General features: G+C 37.7%; 1 protein-coding gene across 1 annotated transcript; it reads left to right on the forward strand.

Moving 5' to 3' along the window:
- Positions 1-17827: 17827 nt before the first annotated feature.
- Positions 17828-21886, forward strand: LOC133532691 (uncharacterized). The gene is made up of 4 exons (XM_061871461.1): positions 17828-17914; positions 18832-18950; positions 19693-19781; positions 21554-21886. Exons 1-4 carry the CDS (start codon positions 17861-17863, stop codon positions 21871-21873), a joined length of 582 nt encoding a protein of 193 aa, XP_061727445.1. The 5' UTR covers positions 17828-17860; the 3' UTR covers positions 21874-21886.
- The last annotated feature ends 272 nt before the right edge of the window (positions 21887-22158 follow it).

The raw sequence follows: 22158 nt of genomic DNA on the forward strand, positions 1-22158 counted from the left end.
TGGTCCAGCGGGTTAAGACGCGGACTGCTAAACGAGTGTTACGGGTTCGAATCTCGCCCGGTGACTAACTTTTTTTTTATACGTTCAAGTTTATATATAATTTTTTAATTTTTATTGTTTTAGACAAGTTTAATGTAGTAAAAAAATGTAGATAAGATTATCACCTATACACCACCATATTACAATAAATAGTTCTAACCAAGCAAAGCTCGGTCGCCCAGGTACTTACTGTTTTATATATCTCACATGTCACACTAAGGTCTGACTTTTCAAACATCAGATAAAATTATCTGCCAGATAAAGATAGCACCCTCTTTTTAGGGTTCCGTAGCCAAATGGGAAAAAACGGAACCCTTATAGATTCGTCATGTCCGTCTGTCTGTCCGTTTATGTCACAGCCACTTTTCTCCGAAACTATAAGAGCTATACTGTTCAAACTTGGTAAGTAGATGTATTCTATGAACCGCATTAAGATTTTTACACAAAAGTAGAAAAAAAAAGAATAAATTTTGGGGGCTCCCCATACTTAGAACTGAACTTAGAACTCAAAAAATCTTTTTTCATCAAACCCATACGTGTGGGGTATCTATGGATAGGTCTTCAAATTCTACATAGGGTTCTGGATTCTTTGCGGAAAAAATACATCTTCTTATAGAAAATACTTGCTGAATCTAACTTTAACGCTTGTATAGAATTTAATAATCTTTAATGTTGCCATACACTATATTTTCATAAAGAATGTAGATTTAGAGTAAAACGCGAATTTCTCCTAGATGGTACACATTTTCCAAGATGGCTGCGATTCCTCGAGGTCCCCAAATGTCAAATGGTGTGGGCATAAAAAAGGGACCTTTAATTTATACACATACCAAATTTCATGACTGTTCTAGAGATTTCGAGGTTGGTCTTAATCCGATTGTGCTATTAGACATCATCCGAAACCCAGGAACAAATATCTGTGATGAACACGTAAATAAGTGTATATATTAGGATTCGAACCCGGGACTGCCTGCTTCATAGACGGGGCTACTAGGCCGTTAAATTTTCACTTTGTTTAGAAGTGGAACAAAGCTGGGGAAGCAAAGTTAATGACGCTGCAGACGGACAGCACATTCCTACTCACGTACAGTAAATTAAACGAACTGTTTCGTTTTTAGGGTTCCGTACCCAAAAGATAAAACGGGACCCTATTACTAAGACTCCGCTGTCCGTCCGTCCGTCTGTCACCAGGCTGTATCTCATGAACCGTGATAGCTAGACAGTTGAAATTTTCACAGATGATGTATTTCTGTTGCCGCTATAACAACAAATACTAAAAAGTACGGAACCCTCGGTGAGCGAGTCCGACCCGCACTTGTCCGGTTTTTTAACTAACTTTTCACAGTCAATATTTATTCGAAAATTATACAGACGGGTATAGAGAGTTCCGTTAAGAGGGAAGTATACAAAAAGAAAAAGCGTATTTCCACTTCTAAATATTTTCCATTCTCCATGTTTTTCAGTATGTTATTGACACAATGAAAAACTAGGTTTATAGGTTTTCCATTTTTCCAGAATATGAAACACAATTTTTTTTTCAAAAAGAGAAACCCACGGCACTACACCACGTTGCGTGCAGTTTCCAAACAAGTTGCAGTCGAGTTGCAGTCCGTTTGTACCGGTCCTAAAATGTGTCTGATCTATTCTCATTGTCATAAAACATCGTTCCTTAGCGACAATCTGGTATAATGCTTTTGCGGAGTGAATTTACGGTCAGCGATGTCTTAAGAGGATAATGGAAGACCGCTTCTCCACACTAACGTAGTCCCCATTTTCCTTCCTGGATATTGACATTATGGGAAATATGTCTACACAATTAATCCAGTCTGGCTTAGTGGGTATTGACCCTGCCTATGAAGCCGATGGTCCTGGGTTCGAATCTCGGTAAGGGCATTTATTTGTGTGATGAACACAGATATTTGTTCCTGAGTCATGAATGTTTTCTATGTATTTAAGTATTTCCTTGGATTTCACGGGCCTGTAAATCCCGGTCTTTTGATAGGCTTGCGTGGGGATATAGATCCAACACGTAGAGGCCCCTTGGAAAGCTTTAATGTCATGTAGAACGCCTGCTGGAACCCGTTCACAGGCCCAACAATAGACACCCATGAACCGGTCGCAGCAGGCATTGGGACTATTGTAGTAAAAGTGAAAAGTATAACGGTCTTTGGATTGAAGTTTGGGAGGACAATGAGACTGGGTTATTGCAAAGAGGTCCGGACACCTGCCATAACAATATTTTCACTAGTTATCGAGGCAGGCGGTGACTGGCCGCCCGCTAGATGGGCCTCTGAAAATGCTGTCGTGAAGACGACCAGGAGCAACACCGGTGTGAGCGTAAGTATTTTATATATATATCGTTGTCTGAGTACCCACAACACAAGCCTTCTTGGCATACAGTGGGACTTATGTAAGAATGTCCCTATAATATTTATATTTATAATTAATTGTATATTGACGATCCACCCGATTCGAATTATAAGATACGCCGAATATCAGGTCAGGATATGATCGGATATATTAGTGTCAAGCGTGACGTTTTTTTTTGAAGAAACGTTGCTTTTGATACTAACATATCCGATCCATATCGTTTCTAGACCTAATATTTGGCGTATCTTAAAGTTTGAATCGGTCCGCATAGCTGTATCTATCTATTTTTTATTTATTTAATAAAGATAACAGTGATCTAATTTGTAAGTACATTCGATAATTCGATATGACCTAGTGGGTAGTGACCCTGCCTATGAAGCCGATGGTTCCGGGTTCAAATCCTGAATATTTGATAAGCATGAATATTTGTTCCCGAGTCATGGGTGTTTTCTATGTATTTAAGCATTTATATATTATATATATATCGTTGTCTAAGTACCCACAACACAGGCATTATTGAGCTTACTGTGGGACTTAGTCAATTCGTGTAATAATGTTCTATAATATTTATTTATTTATTATTATTCTTAAAAATAATGCTAGTACTTTAAAGCTAAATTCGGTCATACCCTATGCCCTTTCGTTTGACTTTTTGATTATTATATATATCAATCCAATTGCAAAAAAGTAAATGCTGCTAATATAATTTAGAAAAGTCGATAAAAATTAAAAAAAGGGAATGATACACAAAATCGTGTAAAAATATTTTCTATAATGTTATTATCTACAAAGGAAAATGGAGACTACGTTTGTATGGAGCAATCGTCCCCTTTAGTCCTAAAAGCGATAAATTATTCGGGAACTAGCCATATTAACTAGCCATATTAACTTGGCCGTAAGCTCTACCCGAGTCAGTTACCATGCAAATTAGGATTTGATTAATTTAGCAGATTCAGCCATTACATTACATTTATAGAAGTTTGGCTACGTGATCCAATTTTTGATGAGTAAAGGTTTCATATTTCATCAAGGTATGGTTTTCTTTGTAAAAAATGGTCCTATCATTTTAAAGTAGGTTAAGAGCGAAGTTAGGGTCAACACACATACACACGATATGACGTCGTCTCACGTTGCGACGTCGTGCAACGTTACGACGTTGTATGACGCGGCCAACACACATACACACGATACCACGTCGTCTCACGTTGCGGCGTCGTGCAACGTTACGGCGTTGTATGGCGGGGCCAACACACATACACACGATACCACGTCGTCTCACGTTGCGGCGTCATGCAATGTTACGGCGTTGTATGGCGGGGCCAACACACATACACACGATACCACGTCGTCTCACGTTGCGGCGTCGTGCAACGTTACGGCGTTGTATGGCGGGGCCAACACACATACACACGATACCACGTCGTCTCACGTTGCGGCGTCATGCAATGTTACGGCGTTGTATCGCGGGGCCAACACACATGATGATGATGTCCTCCGAGACGCATCCGTCGACGGCGACACCCGGAGATCTCAGGTATTTTGTAAACTTTGACGTGCATGGGCTCGAACGTGACTTGCGAAACCGAGTTTTGTTTTAAACTTCCGGCCGCAAGTCGTGCAGTAAACCTCGCCATTTGAGTCGTAAGTTTATGTGTAGGAGGGCTTGGGCCGAGGTTTTCGAAGCTGGCGTTTAGCGTCAAGATCCTCGAGGCATGTACTTTTGTTGATGACGTCGTCTCACGTTGCCGCGTCATATCGTGGGTATGTGTGTTGGCCCTAAAGCCTGACCAGTAATATATTATCACGCGCCATATTGCGGATTTCATTGGAACTAAATTTTTCATACTAAACTGAACTGTCACTCTTAACAGAATAACAGCGCCCTCTTGACAATGATCATATATTACTGGTCGGGTTTTACTCGGGGGCTACTCGTCCATACAAAAATAAAAAAGTTTTTCCACTTCAAAATATTTTCCATTTTCCATGATTTTGTAGTATGTTATTGACACAATGAAAAACAAGGTTTAAACGTTTTCCTATTTTCAAAAAATGCAATACAAAATGAGAAACCTATAAAGCTAGAATATATTATGCTGAAGCGATCGACATTCAAATTAAAGTGATTTTATTAAGATTTAGTCAGTGGTAAACTATTAATGATGTTTAATGACTATAAGTATTAATGACGTTTTGGTGTGATTTTTTTTATACTACGTCGTTGGCAAACGCCCCTCGTTGAGCTCTGGCATCTTTACTCACTGGCAGGAACACAACACTATGAGTAGGGTCTAGTGTTATTTGGCTGCGGTTTTCTGTAAGGTGGAGGTACTTCCCCAGTTGGGCTCTGCTCTAGATCTGGAATGACATCCGCTGTGCTGTGTCCTACCACACAAAGCGAGATGACATTCACAATGCCCATACCTCTCTTGTGGACGTAGTTTAAGGACGTACCCGGGTCCAAAAGTGAAATTTTAGTTTTGTTTTAAATTAATATATTAAACTACAAAAGAGATTTTAAAATATTTTAATGTTTCTTTTTATTTTACAGTATAATTTGTAATTTGGTATAAATATACAACAACATTACAATTTTTGACCAGACTCCGTCAGAAGGAGGGTAATGTTTTTAGAGCGTATGTATGTCCATTTATTTGGCATGCCCAGCAGTCCAAACGGGTGGACGGTTTTTGACATATGAGGTGTCATTGAACTCGTCAGAATAGTGGTAGTGGACATAGGCTATATACATTTTGAAAATGACGCCCGCCAATGGAAAAAGTGGGGGGGGGGTTGTTTTTTCTCTTACCATAGCAATATGGGTATCAAGTGAAAGTTAGTGAAAAGACCATCTCAGAAATATATGTAAGCAGTCGGGTTTTTTGTTTTTATAATAATTATTCCTGTTGTTTATTTGCTCTTAAATGCTAACCACCATTTAAGTGATGTCACTCGATAATCAACAAATACATTACCTATATTTATTTACGGTACATACGCGTGCGAGAATGAGCACTTTTCCTATATATATATATCGAAACTTTAAAGAGTACTGTAAAACGTTGTACGATACACATGCGAATAGATAATTTGCAACTTGTGTCGATTTAAATGACTCCCTTCGGTCGTGTTTTAATTTTTCACCACTCGTTGCGATTTTCCTATTTTCTGCACTTGTATCGTAAATAACTATTTGACTTTTATATATTTTGTATTTTCATGTTATAAATTTCCAAAAATAATAAATATTCAATTACCAAGAAATTATCCTAGCAACATACATTAACAAATATATTTAAAACACTTGCTTTTTAAACTTTTTTCACAATTTCCCGCGCGCGCTCTACGCATCAAGCGCTCCACACACACTGCCGTACTTATAGCTATATAGCAATTGCCGCATCGAAACTACCAACCAACTCTAACCTTTATACACACGAAAATACACCTTAAATTTTACGCAATAGAGACTAGATAAACCGCACTGTGTAATTTTGTAAAACCAGATTCCCTTTACAGATGAAACAAAGGAATGTCGATTTTATTATTAAAGTAATTCGTCTCGGAAAATAGCAGCGACGCAATATTACATTTACGCAAGATTACATTTGCATTGAACGCAGGCTAATAACATCTTTATTTGTATTAGCTTAAAGGTGTTTATGACTGCACTGCGCAGCCTCTCCCACACCCACTTAGATTTGCAGTTCTTTTAAAGCTTATAGTAATCAAAATAAGGTGCATTTTAAAACGAATCAACGGTTTGGTTAATTCAGGATGCTGAAAAAAATGCAATCCTTTTTCTCTCATAGAAGTGATTTACGGCATTTGGTAAATAATAAATAGCATTTAAACTAAGTACTTAGTTGCAGATATTTCTAGTAACTAAATATCACGCTTAATTCCGTACTAATTGGCGCAGTCGGGTAGGATAGATGGTCCTTACTATACACGGAAGCCAATTAATGGCCTGTTTCATAATATCCAAGTAAAGTCCCGAATAAGCTACTTGCCACTTAGCTGACGAATAAAGTCATCGTTGGCGTTTCACAATCTTGAAATAAGTTTAACTGATAGATAAAGTGCTAAGTTTTGCGTGAAGTTATATCTGGCAGTTAACTTATTTGTTGATTAGCTATCCAAGACTTTTCTTGGACATTGTGAAACAGGCCCTAAATATATTATACGCTTTATTCCATACTAATATCCTTTATTCCATACTATATCGTCCAGCGAACTAGTAATCAGTGGGCACCTTAATTGGCGCAGTCGGGTAGGATCTATGGTATTTACGTGGTACTTACTATACGCGGAAGCCAATTTTAACTAACATTTGATATCTAAATGTCATTTTATTCTCGTTCAACTGTACGTATCACTCGTAATACATGTACGGGCATGTACGAAATGTCCTATCCATGACTCCTTAACTTGCTTTACCATATGAGTAATTTTTGGTTACCTGGGAAGGACCGATATTTTATTTATTTATTTTGTAATACATATTTCATTATTAATTAATGGGGTTTTCGTTTTCTAAAAAGTCGTCGCACATTGTACAAAACAAAACCTTATAGTACAAAAGGCGGACTTAATGCCATCAGGCATTCTCTACCAGTCAAGATTATGGTTTTGCGCTAGCTTATTCTATTAGGTAATATGCGGAAAAACTGATTTTACCATTTAGTAAATTAATCGAAAAAATGACAACTACAGAATTGAAGTGTGTGCTTAGACTAATCTACATGGAAAATGTTGAGGCTTGAATCGGTCCCACTTGCTTGTTCAATGAAAATACACTCGCGGGCAAATAATACGGGTCAGTGACAAAAACCCTTATATTTTGCAAAGTAACAGCGGTATGTGCAGGAACACAGTTATGTGTAATATAGATAATTTAATATCGAATTGAATTTTATTGAACCTTCAATGTTCTACAAGAAATATGGAAAAATTTTAATTTAAAAAAAAAGTCGAATTTGGTACTAAATTCAAATTGAGCTTATTTTACTGTCAAAGCAAAATGATAACAGGCAATTATTGTTATCTTTGATGGTCATTATTGAATTACTATCATGTCGCTAACACAAGATGAATGTACACGTATCATCATTTTGTTACATGAAGGCAGAATTTAGAGGTATACAGCAAGAAAAACAGGCGTGTCACTATCTACGGTGCAGAGTCCTCCAACGTTTCCTAGAAACTACAAATACAGTTTATTTGGCTTAACTTACCCTCGTGGCGCCCACGCGCCTTTTGATAAACCAAAATAAACATGGCGACTCCAGCCCAGAACTTTTTTCAAGTAACTTTCAATTACCGCTCATGCGCCTTTCAGAAGGTCATATTAATAAACTCTGTCTAGATTTTTGAAATTTCGCGGGTCAAAGAAATAATTTATTCCGATTTCTGAACGAAATATTAGGGAACAGTTTCCGGTATGCTACCATTAGCTGTCACAATTGACAGATGTCATTTTTTTGATAAATGGACGGCGGTATGGCTGGCTCACGAACACGTGGTAAGTAGATCGCATTTTATTATGATAATCCGTGACTGTCGAGTATGTTTTTATGCAAAAAGTTGCTAATGAATGGGTAATTCTTAAATGGAGATAATTATTTCGCATTTTTATAGCTTAAATTCTTCGAAATCTTGGTTTAAAATAATATGTACTTTGTGAAGTCGGTTGGGTCGAAGCTAGTACTAAAAATATCTTAATGTTTTTAGTTTGTGGCTTTATGTTATGCTGGTTTATGAAATATTACTAATATGAAAATGCTACTTTGTCACTAATAATTTAATACTCTTTACACTACTAAGTTTTCGTGTCTAGTCTGTGTAGATACACTTATCTAGCACTATTCTAACCCAGTATTGTTAGCCAGAGGTTCAGGATTGCATTGATCACCTATACGTAAGGTGTTTTAATCACAGGTTTGCGGGATGAAGAAATCCAAGCCTTTATGGGCGATGGTAACCTGGACAATTCGGAGTTTGAAGATGACGGAGAAGCGGATGCAGATTTTACAATAGAAGAATTTTAAGATTTTGTTATTATTATAAGAATCTAATGAGTAAACCAAACCTAAGCCTTGTAATATAAGACTGATTAAAGAATAACTGTAATAGAAGTAAGTCATTTAATTGAAAAATAACTGAAATAAACATATTAATCCTAAAAAAGTTATTAATTTTACATCACTTAATAATTCCTTCTAATCTAGTAATTGTGGCCCAGTGGCCTTTGTAAAGAACAAAAGGTAGACAAATAATTGAATTGAAAAACACATGCTAATATAATCATAATTATACCCCGAAAGTTTCACTTCAAACCGGTAACTCTAACACATAAAAATTTCAACTCGAAATCTTGGGCGGATAGGACTATAACTATTATGTCCTATAAGAAGGACGGTCGGGTCATAGTTAAAGAAGAGCCAAAAAAGCCTTGGGCGCCACGAGGTTACAATACATGAAACATAAAGGGCTGGAATCTCCCATTAAGTATAACAATACTTGTGTCGGGAGACCCCGCTCTTCCACTAGGAAATAGGGTAAAAACCAACAAACTTTGATTGGTAGATGGAATTACAACAACATTGGGTATTCTCCTACGTTGAGTCAAGGTGGCATTCTCAAATTGTATGGCCTTGTGTTGTTTAAGAAGCAAAGCTTCTATATAGAGTTTTCTTCCGGAGTGGAGGTCGCTAATTCAGTGGTAGGGAATCTAAAAGGTTTAGAATATATGACTTTAAGCAGGGGCGGATTAAGAAGGCGCGGGGCCCTTAGCACAATAGCTCGCGGGGCCCCCTGGTTTGAAAAAAAAAAGATTAAGTGCGAGTCGGACTCGCACCCTGAGGACTCAGTACCATCACAACATTTTTACGATGTCTTAATTTTTTTTTACTAGTTTTCGATTAGTTTGTAACATGTTATGCAGTGTATCTTATAGTTTCGCCATGTCCGTCCGAGGGTTCGCTCCGTGATCGTTAGTGCTAGATAGCTGTAATTTGGCATGGATGCATAAATTATGCATTGCGACAGTACGGTAAAATAAAAACTACTTATAAAAAAAATAGGGTACCTCCCATACAAAATGTTTTTTCTTAATTTTTTTTGCTTTGACCCTACAGTGTGGCGTATGGTTAAATAAGGTCTTTCAAAACGAATAACGGTCTTCAAAACCTTTTTTTTTAAGTTATTATTTTCGGAAATAATCGCTCCGAAAGATAAAATTAAAGCTTAATATATACTTTCAATGAAAACTATAGAAAACTATAGTACCTACAAGTGTGGTATGAAACCTTTTACTACTATAGTAGTTCTATCTATATACATTAATTAGTAGACATAACTATTAAATTGGCAAAAAGTTGCAGATTTGTACTATAAGCGATTAGGAAGAAGGGCGGGGCGCGTCTTCGTGGATGACACGAACTATAGGTATATGACGTCATTTAAAATCCGGAGTATTTTTCTTTTAAGGAATTCCTATTTTTTTAATTGTTTCTTTTTTGCCATTTTTAAAAAGCCTAATTTTAATGAAGATGTGTTATCTTATCACATTTCCTATCTTTTGTATAGGTTTCCTCCTTACCTTCGGCTTTCATCATCATCGTCGATAATATTGTATTGTCACCGATTTTTCCCTAGTATGCGAATTTTTAGATTTCGGCTCGCCTGCTGCTCGGCCTTAGTTCTTGCTCGAAAGTACGACTTGCTGGGATAATTTGGGTATCGGGCCCTATGCAGGGCTTTACATCCGGCCTACGCGAATGCAAAGCCCTGCATAGGGGCCCCGCTGTTTTCTTTTTATAACGGCTTTGCAGCAACTCGGCATATTTCGGGCGCCCGGCCAGCCGTAGAGGAGCGCGTCCTTTGGCCTACTACGGGTTTAAAGCTGATCATCATTAGGCATTAGATGTAAGGTGCAATTTGTTATTTGGAAAAATAAATAAATCATCCTTCCTTGCTTTTCACTAATATGTTTTTTTTTAACACAGTATCTTCTTTTGTTCGTTTACGTGCTCTGCTGTTTCCTGCAGCTTAGACATGCACAAAAGTTTTGAGACACTCTGCACCTTCGGTTTTATGCTAAACTCTGCTCTTGGTCTTTGCGTAAGCCTAAAAATTATTTAAATTTGGTATCGTCATAAAGAAAAATTTACAGGATAATAACAAATAATAATAATTGATCAATATTGTTACTGACTTACGAAACAAATACATCTATCTATACATCTTCTATACATATAATAAAGCTGAAGGGGGTCGAAAGTCTGTACACGGAAGATATTCGAAAAAAAATAGGCAGGGGATACTAAGAATCGTTAACAGAACACGTTCCAACAGTTTTTAGAATTTTTGTCTGTTTGTCTGTTTCTCTGTTTGTCTGTTTATTTGACCTCGCATCACGTGAAAACGGCTGAACGGATTTTGATGCAAACTTTACTAATCTGTCGAGAAAATGCCCGGCCAAGTTATAGGCTATAAAAATTCAACCCCTAGAAGGGGGGGTAGCCACTACACTCGATTGAGTTAAGTTTGCACCTGAATCTTATGGCGCTACTTAGGAAGGAGGTGCAAACTTTTACAACAAATATGTGCTACGAGTATCGATAGTACCCTGCTAAACTAACAGATATGGTGCTGAAATTAAGCCACCGAGGAAGGATTTTGCCAAATTAACTCTAAAGTTAGAAGAGGGGGGTACGGATATCAATTCAATTTCAATTGTGTTGATGTAATAATACAACGAAATTAAACGACAGTAAATTGATTGCCATACATTGCACAGTGCCATCTTTTGGGAAACTGAGTAGAAATTTTGTAATCAAGTAAACTAATAATTTTTAAGAAAAAAAAAACCGACTTCATTGAGGTAGACCGGTGAAAGAACGATTATTGTTGATTTTTGATTTCATACAATTAAATTAAAAAGACAGCGTCCTACGCCTAATTATGTATAAAAGGAGGTAACATGTTTTTTTCTTGTCACTGCACCCACCTTGACACATTTCAGATTTGCCCTATGGTTGACTGGTAAGATACCCGCAATAGGGTATTCGACTGTATTTAAGATAAATTATTTCACACCATGCATGAAATAAAGCACCAGATAATTATTAAAAAAACTAAATAGGATAGAAATATAAAAATGTGTCTTGAAAACCTAACTACTTGACAAACATGCACAGAGAACAAATTGCCAAACGTGAACTATGCATCGTTGAAGAGTTCCATTCTGTTCATCATGAACAGCTCCACTTCATCAAATGTCACTTCTACAAATGTAAATACTTGATTTGTTGATGAAAATACAAAAATCACTATATGTATGCCTTTCACATTTGAAGAGTTCCCTCGAATTCCTCATGAACCCCATCGTCAGAACTCGAACTTGACAAAAATTTGTCATGAAAATCTAATTTACTTAACAAACACAGCGAAGAGGACAAATCGCCAAACGTGTACTGTGTATTGTTGAAGAGTTCCATTCTGATCATCATCAGCAGTTCCACTTCATCAAATGTCACTTTTTTAAATGTAAATGCTAGATTTGTTAAAGAAAATACAAAAATCAGTATATGTATGACTTTCATATTTGAAGAGTTCCCTCGATTCTCCTCCTTTTGAAATCTTGAAATCGGTTAATAATGAGTTTACTTGCATAGTTAAGTAGTGGCAAAATCAATACACATATCAACACGCGTATAACTGCATAATTATCTAAAAAAAATTTTCTCCGTCATGAATTATACCTACTTAATCGTAATTTTATCGTATCCATATTCATACGTATCGCCTCTTTTAAGCACTTAATAATGGCTACGAAGGTGGGTACTATGAAAAAAAAATTCTCTGATGTTTGCGGTGTAAATGTCAAACGATTTGGGACTCGCATTTTATACGCGTTAAAATGCCATAAGAACTGAAAACTGAAAATGCCTTATGAAAAATGCCGAGTGTAGTTTTATTAAGTGGTACCTAATTGTAAAATATTTTATCTAGACTACAGTCCTCTAGCGTATCCATCTGTCAACTTTACTTCAAGTTCCACCTCCAGGGGAGAGGCAGAGAAATTAGCCGTGAATGAGCCGGTTACTGACACAGACCGAATACCACGCGAGCGGAGCCGCGGGCACAGCTAGTTGTAAATAAAATGTGGTAGTACAGGATCCGCGGAGTGCGAGTTCTACTTGAACTTGGCCGGTTCCACGTGCCGAAATCGCATGGTCAGGGTCGGAGCGCGGGGCCCCCCTTAGGCGCGGGGCCCTTAGCATATGCTTTTTCTGCTGTTCGGTTAATCCGCCACGTACTTTAAACAAACTACGTTGCGCCCTTTCTACCTCTATAAGTTTCGTTTTATTAGCCCCGCCCCATCCTGGGATGCAATAGGTAATTATAGACTGGCCTAGAGACAAGTATACTTGCTTTAGTCGTTCTGTAGGAGCAACACATTTCAGAATTTTGAAAATCCATATTAATTTCCTGATCCTGCCATCCAGATGTTCAATATGGTTATGCCAGGAAAGTGGTGTCTATTATTATACCTAGATATTTTGTAGACTGAGTCCTGGTAATAATTGTGCAGTTGCAGTTTGGAGTGTTATCAGGACAGCTGTGCACTCTTAACTTCATATCTGCAGGAGGCTGCGTGTTACTATATTTTGTTAAACAGATATAGGTTGTCTTTGAGCTATTTAGTGTAAGGAGGTTATCGGTTAGCCATGTCGTTATTTTACGTAGGCCTGCTTTAGCTGTATTATACACAGCTTCCCAAGGCTTATCATAAAAAACCACTACAGTGTCATATGCAGGAACCTTCGAAGGCCAGGAACCGATAGGCCGAGATGTGCTACGGCTAGAGAAGATCGATTTATTGTTACAAGCATGCTCCGAAATCGGCATCTCACTGCAGTTAAAGTCAAAAACCAACTTCGGGAGACCCGAAGAGATGACATCAGCGAGTGGACTGTAAGGCGGCGGCTTCGTGAAGCTAATTTGACCCCACATAGACCAGCCAATGGCCCAAAACTTGACAGAAGACATCGAACAAAGAAAACTTTACGTACGTGAACACAGGCAATAGGGTGACGAAAAATGGGCAAGAATTATGTTTTCTGACGAATCCAGATTTATGCTCTATGCACATGATGAGCGGCGAAGAGTTTACAGACGGCCAGGTGAACGGTTTATTCCAGCGTGTTTTGAAGAAAAAGTTGCTTTCGGCGGTGGGTCTGTTATGGTTTGGGCTAGAATCTCTTCAGAGAGTCGCACGGAATTAGTTTTGATAGAAAATGGAACGTTAACCAGTGCCAGATATCTGGAAGAGATTCTTAATGAGCATGTCGGTCCATATTTAATTAATATGGGTGAAAACTCCATGTTCACGCATGACAATGCCAGGCCACATGCAGTTCAGATTGTAGAAGATTATTTTGAGGAGGTTGGCATCAACACTATGAACTGGCCCTCGAGAAGCCCGGACCTAAATCCGATTGAGCACGTATGGGACGAGCTCGGGAGGCGTGTAAGAAATCGAAACCCCTGAAACGAAAGACCTGAAACAGGCGTTAGTTGAAGAATGGGCTAATATCCCGCAAGAACGCATAAGAAACTTAATAAACAGTATGCCCAATCGTTTAGAAGCTGTAAGAAGAGCCCGGGAAGCAATAGAAAGTATTAATATGTTTTTTATTTTATTTATTTTTGTTTTGTGTGTGAGGTACCACTGTTGATTTTTTACCTATAGTTAATTGATAACGTGTTTACTGTGTAATTTAAATAAACAAGTGAATATCATTTCTAACTTTTAATGTCGTTTTATTAACTATGAGTTTATCTATATTGTACAATTTAATTCATGCTCCTAGCTTTATTATTTTAGGAGATAATTATTCTAGTTTTTCTTACTGACCCGTATTATTTGCCCGCTAGTGTATTTGTTTAAAAAGAGGCACGGTTTTATCTACTATAAAAGTTAACCAATCGAATAACGGCAGCTACAGAAATGAAGTCGATGCCATGAACTGGTTCGCCAAACAATACTTTATGAGTTTTTTGATTGCTGAGATATCTCAAGATACTTTACGCCAAAATTCGCGATTCGTCATCTTGATATGACGTAGTCATACCTAGGGCTCATAAATCTCATATAAAAGCCCAAATATCAACAAATAATAACAGAACATAGGAATACAGGCAAAAATAACTTTGTATCACGAAACTAAGTGGAAATTATTGTCGTTTCATTTATCACGCTCTTAATTAAAGTGGCTCACTGTTTAATCACAAAACAGATAGGTACAGTACCCCTAGTGTAAATTTATTTGATAGCGAAACGTACGCGTTTGTGTTAAGTCTCATTTTGTATGGGATTTAGAAACAGCGCGCCAAGCGGGACGTTTTGGAAACTCAAAATCCCAGAAAGATTAATTGAAAATATTTAAGAGAGGTATGGGCATTGTGCATGTCATCTCGCTTTGTGTGGTAGGGCACAGCACAGCGGACGATATTCCAGATCTAGAGCAGAGCCCAACTAGGGAAGTACCTCCACCTTACAGAAAATCGCAGCCAAATAACACTAGACCCTACTCATAGTGTTGTGTTCCTGCCAGTGAGTAAGGTTGAGAGCTCAACGAGGGTGCGAGTTAGGATCGGCAACGCGCATGTAACTCCTCTGGAGTTGCAGGCGTACATAGGCTAAGGAGACTGCTTACCATCAGGCGGTCGGTATGCCTGTTTGCCACTGACGTAAAAAAAAACTATCAAAACCACAATAAGCTGGAATAGGCCTCGTGTTATATTCTCCAAGGCAAAGTCACAGGTGATTGTTGTATGTTGAATTATATGAAAATTTATGGCTACGGCCGGTGAATTTAATTTCACATAACGATAAGAAGTGGAGCGAATAAAACCATTCACACACCGAATAATGATATTGTAAAATATGAATTATATTTTGTATACCTTTTTGGGTAAGTTTTGCGAGAGAATTTCTTATTAATACGTTTTATTATACCAAGTCGGTGGCTGGGACGGTATCGGACGTCCCAGATATCGCTGAGGCGATGCTGTTGAAGCGGACTTGTGCGATCTCCAGGCCGATAACTGGCGGGAGATGGCGCAGGATCGAGACAACTGGCGTGTACTCGTGCCGGAGGCCAAGACTCATTTTGGGTCGCTGCGCCATTAAGTAGTAGTAGTAGTAGTAAGTCGGTGGCAAAAAAGCTTACGGCCATTACGGCATTTACCGTAGCCTATGGAATATAATAGAATAGAATCGTTTATTCTATATCACATACATAACAAGCATGGATGCAATGGAACATGTACAGTCAGCATCAAAAGTAGCGGATGAAATAACGTTTCATAAGTAACTACCATTCTGTAACAGCTTAACAAAAAGTGATGTCTTTAATATAGAACAACTAAGACTGTAAAAGATATACCTTTGAACACGAATTTTAGAAATTTATCTATATTTGGAAAAGTTATCCGTAATATCAGACACTTTTGGCGCGTTGTTTCATCCGCTACTTTTGATGCTGACTGTACCTATATAGGTATGTGACACCCTGTAAGGGCACAGCAATATAAGAGGGCTACAAGTAGGTGATTAAATTACAATTATTTCGCACATGGATGCCTGCAACTACAGCGTACTTTAAAAACCTGTACACTCGTTTTTTGAAGAACTTCATACTGTAGCTCCTTGGGAATAATTCGGCAGGGAGCTCATTCCACAGCCGAAGTCTTATTCACTTTACCGGAGCTTTTTTTTTGACGACCGGTTTGGCCTAGTGGGTAGTGACCCTGCCTACGAAGCTGATGGTCCCGAGTTCAAATCCTGGTAAGGGCATGTATTCGTGTGATGAGCATGGATATATTTTCCTGAGTCATGGGTGTTTTCTATGTATTTAAGTATTTATAAATATTTATATATTATATATATCGTTGTCTAAGTACCCTCAACACAAGCCTTATTGAGCTTACTGTGAAAAAACATAGATATTCACAAACTACTAGTACTCGCAAGTTGTATATTTTGCTGAGGTGTGCCAATGAACGGTCCGTTTCCAAGAATGATACGTTAACGATACATTTTGTTTAGATAAGTTCTCATTTAGATATCGTTTGTATGTCGTATAACACAAGCAACTCGATTCGGGCAGCCCATGTTACTTTGACATAAAGAAATATCGTATATAGATGTTATTGGGATCACATTTGAATCGAAATAAACGTCAATTATGACATGTCGTTTAGTTACCGATCGATCTTTTAAAGATCTTTCCAAGATCTTAAACGTGTCTTAATCATTCTTCGAATCGGGCCGAAAGAGTATATTGCAGATATGTATGTAAGGGTGTTAAGCTAATAGTTTTGTTTATTGTACATCCGTGCTTTGGAGTGCGTGCTATGGGGTTAAAAGAAACACTGGGGTAAGAGAAACACTTATAGTGACTCCTCATATTGTTTATTTTACCCCGAGCAAAATTAAAATATGTTTGTCTTATTACCACATGACATGACATTCGTTTCCAGCTCTCTTGACTGCTTCCTCGTCCGTATCTTCACGAACATCCGTTCAATGGAGCCCCAATCTGAGTTCTGCTAATGTCAAGCTGAACAGGGCCTTCCATCCTGGTGGTAAGCTTTTTTTTAACCCTTTGACTGCCAACCAGACGCCGCTCGTGCATCCCGACAAGGTTCACGTTCACCAAATCGTGGCGTTGGAAGAGTTAGACAGACGCCTGATGGGAGCCGATCATCGTCGCTTATGGACACAGATAAGCAACGTTTACACCGTGGGCTAGTGTAGCCCGACAGATTTAATAAGTGTATTCTTGACCGCAAATAGAGACTAAAATGTCATACAAGTTTTCTGAAATCGGTTTGGAAATTGGTTTTGTTTTTTGTAATATATATAATTATTGTAAAAATTTATTTCTATAATAACTTTGTGGAAAACACCTTTTTGGCGACGCTGCCGTTATGGTTTAGACATATGTACCTACTGACATACATTAAAGTTTTAAAAATGAACTTTACATAGGTAGTCATTGTAATGTTTTTTTTTGGCAATATGAAAAAAGAAATGACGTGTTGTGTGCAAAATCCGGCAAAAAAATATATTTTGCCGAATTCGACCAAAACTCATACGACACTTTTTGCTCCTTAATATGACCTCAGGAATGTGAATGGGGATGGGGTAGAATACGGATGACTGGGGTGAATAGGGACAAAACTTAAAATGTAATTTACCTGACAATTTCTTAAAAAATATCTTCACAAAGTCAACTGAAAATTTAAACCGACATTTTTTGGAGGTAGTTATTAAGAAATTGTCAGGTTAATCATATATTAAGTCTTGTCCTTATTCACCCCAGCTATCCCTATTCACCCCGGTTCACGGTACCTATTTTTTGTAGCAATAGACATGGATTATTTTGGAGACAGCGTTGAAAGGAGACTTTCACCGAGGACTGTTGAAGTAAGTAATTTATTAAAACAGGCTCAAATACATGTGGTATTCAGATAACAACTGCATTACTGTTGCCGCTTTGTTTTTCTGTAATTTCTTTGATTAAATAAGTGACGTTCGCCGTATTACTGCCGTGCTTATGACATTCATTCCGTCATTCACCTTGTCAAAAAATTTGACAGATATAGCGACAGCAACAACGACGACACAACAGTAATGTAGCTGCAGTTGGCTTGACATACGAACGTCAACTCAAAACGTCACACTAGTTTGCTGACGCGACGTCACAACTGTTAAATTACTGTTATATTAGTATGTATGTCGGTGGCCGATCGAAAAAACAGGCAGATCATGAAATTCCTAAGCATATCGTGAATAGTGAAAATCATTGACTCGTTCCCTGAGCCCCTACTTATTTCTGGACAGTTTGCCCTTCGGACATCTGAAGCAACATAACGAACATATCCTACCTATCTATTGGTTGAATGTGACTACCGTCAAAACATTAACCAGGAACTGTACGATCGACCTGATTTTACAATCGGCCGCTGACATGTTTAGCGTATATTTGAAAAAAAATCAGAATTGGTTTACATTCTTTTACGAGCAGTTAAGGCAAAATTTCTTTTTGTAAAATTGTTTCATAAGAGTAAAACTTTTTTTAAATTCTTTATGCGATTATATTAAAACACACACACTGCAAAGTAACGCCTGATTCTATAAATTGTATACCTATCAGTAAAATGGGCATGTTTCGAATTGCGGGGAAACATGAATCGTCGATTTTTAAACTATAAGAAATTAGTTTTAACGCTTTCATCATGCATTTCTGTTAAGGTTGTTTCTCTTTTTTTTTATCGATGATCAATGTCTCCCCTGGATTCAAAGTAACCCCAGTTTACAGTAATTAGATTTCCGTTTAACAGGTAACTGATAATGAGCGAACTAGAATGGACCCACGTTCGTCCAACAACCAAATCGTGGTGTTCGTTAATGAACCAGAGATCTTTGAAGACTATCGGAAGATGAAGAAAAGACATCAAATGTACGGTGATCTTAGTCAAGAAATATTTAAATATTTTTATCTTTTACGATAAATATGAGTTGAATAACATATGCATGGAAGCGCTGGTGGCCTAGCGGTAAGAGCGTGCGATTTCCAATCCGGAGGTCGCGGATTCAAACCCCGGCTCGTACCAATGAGTTTTTCGGAACTTATGTACGAAATATCATTTGATATTTTACCAGTCGCTTTCGCTGAAGGAAAACATGGTGAGGCAACCGGGCTCAACCCAACAAGTTTACCCTCTGGATTGGAAAGCCAGATGGCAGTCGCTTTCGTAAAACTATTGCATACGCCAAATCTTGGGTTTAGTTGTCAAGCAGGCTCCAGGCTCCCATGAGCCGTGGCAAAATGTCGGTACAACGCGAGGAAGAAGAAGATGAGTTGAATAACATAAATAAATGAATAAATACTATAGAACAATATTACACAACTGGACTAAGTCCCACAGTAAGCTCAATAAGGCTTGTGTTGTGGGTATTTAGACAACGATATATATAATGTATAAATATTTATAAATACTTAAATACATAGGAAACACTCATGACTCAGGAACAAATACTCGTGCTCCTCACACAAATAAATGCCCTTACCAGTATTTGATCCTCTACCCACTAGACCAGACAGGTTGTCATACTGAGTGAGCTAAGGATCTGAATAAAGATCTGTCCTGGACGTTGGTAACATATTGTAGAAATGATTGACAACTTCCATTTCATTTCAGAACATCATCAGAGAGTGATAGCAGCGTCAGTTATAAAGACGTCATGCAATTCCTCATCCAGGTGGACGCCCGACTCAAGGAGCAAGAAGGTACCTTTTATATTTAGGCTTCCTTCCTTCATTGCCTCAGTGACCCAAACTGAGACTTTCAATCCGACTTGAACTCAATATTGTTGAATCGGAGTTCGCACAGGGGCCCAGTGCTCACTCCATACAACGGTTTTGTTACTAAAAATAATATTATTTTCGTAGTCTACATCTAGCGTCAAGTAGCGGAACTCTCAGTACTGCTTCTCGACAATAGATGTCGCGGCAAACAAAAAGTCTAATGCTGAACGATTTTCCGCTAATAATATAGTTCTAGAGTAATCGGATTTCCATTTTTAACTCCTACGTTTACTCTCGCTCGGCTGGTTTTTATTTTGGCTTTGGCTGTTTCTACCTTTAAATTCAAAATTCTAAGCCCAAATATTCATTTATTGATATTGTTGCGGAGGTAATACCTACTATTTCCGTGAAGTGAAATACCTACAACAAAAATATATTATTATATTTATTCAAGTGATCATACGTTGATCGTATGTTTAATATTACAGTAAATTTGCATATTAATTGAACAGAATTTGTAAAAACAACTACGGTACAAGAATTTATGATAAAGAGATTTCTTTTAATTGGCCACTCTACACATATATATATATAGCAAGATCCCAGAACCGCCAGACCATATTTATTTTCTCAAGCATGCACGCAGACTGAATCGTGAACATACAGGCTGTTAACTTGTGAAGTTAACAGCGCCATCTATCTGACCCTTTTTATACTTTATCGAACCCTAGATGGCTTATCGATAATCGATATTATAGGCATCCAATAAAGGTACGCAATTCCATAGGAATGGCGCTGTAAGTAAACAATAAAAAATAATTTAGGCTAGCCAATTTGTGATGTACTCATCTCACTTTTCCAATATATTCCATAAGAAACACACGCAGTTTGTCTCCGACTCCCTCAAAATCTCCCTACATCCACCCACGTACCAACACACAGACATACAGACAGACGCGACGGGGGTATAATTTGTTATAAAGTGTAAGCAAAGATAATATTGTCAAAGAAAACTTTGTAGCCACGTAAATTTACTGACATCTTTCGATACACGATTAAAACTTTTAGAACGCCATTTGACGTTATTCCTTATCTTTAACCGACTTCAAAAAAGAAAGAGGTTCTCAATTCGACTGTTTTTTTTTGTATGTATGTTACTCGATATCTCCGAGAATCGTGAACCAATTTTCAAATATTTTTTTAATCGAACCATCGTCGAAAAATCGAAAAATCGTTGGCACCAAGTCGGTGTCTCATGATGGGATCTTGGAGAAATCGACGGAACTCTTCAAATGTTATAGCTATATGTATGGCGCTATTGGAAATTCTTGAAGTCGGTTTTATTTTTTGTTAAAAAGTTTTATTTCACTGATATATCTCTTCAAGTGGCATATGTCGTTTCAATTAATCAAATTTGAAATTTAAATGACATAATCGGTAAATATTGATGATGAAAAAGTGATGCCATCTTACTGGGCACAACCTAAAGGTAATTACGGATCATCGCTCGAGACGATGTCGCCATACCTTTGGGTTTTGAACTTTTGATCTAGTAGATGGCGCCACTTTTGTATATTTAACAAATTTAACACATATCATGTACACAGTGAAAGAAAAAGGATCAAAGTCAAATGGCGTTCTAAAAGTATTAATCATGTGTCGAAAGATGGCAGTAAATTTACTGTGGCTACAAAGTTTTCTTTGACAATCCACCTCTATTTCAAATTATCTGTAATGATTTTTCTTTGACACAGGGCGACGGATCAACCAACATTCGAATGAAAACGTAAAGCTTATGAACATCTTACGGGACTTCCGCAGACGTGATGAAGGAGAATATATAGATGATGACTCTGAAATAGAAGAACATAGCAATAGAGTTAATAAAGAAGAAAGTAGCATAGAGCGTCCACCCGAGAAACGTATGAAGAAAGTAAGCGCAGAGAGGTTTCCTAAGAAGAGAGTAAAAGTGGGTCGTTTTGCTCCAAGATATGATGCTCCGTTAAAAAAATTAAACTTTATACGAACGCCAAAACCGTTAATAGGAAAACAGGGTATTTATGAGGATAAATAAATCATTTGAATAATTGTTTTTATCATTGAAAATACCAAATTTTTAAGCCCGTTGGGTACTGTGTGGATTTTCATCTCAGCATGAAATGACATGGTTCTGTTTCACAACTGTGACAGTTATCGCTATACATATAGGCGAAATATTCGCCTGCTGAGTAAAAAAAATGCTCTGGTCAATTAATTTCAGTGTTTATTTTTAGTTAACAAAAGCCAAGCTTTCAGCTTAGGCAAAATTTCGGTCGTATGTCTGGATGTTAGGGGTCGCATTTATCAATCGATTCTCTTG

This window comes from Cydia pomonella, chromosome 27, assembly GCF_033807575.1.
Source record: "Cydia pomonella isolate Wapato2018A chromosome 27, ilCydPomo1, whole genome shotgun sequence".
In the NCBI taxonomy this organism is placed as follows: domain Eukaryota; kingdom Metazoa; phylum Arthropoda; class Insecta; order Lepidoptera; family Tortricidae; genus Cydia; species Cydia pomonella.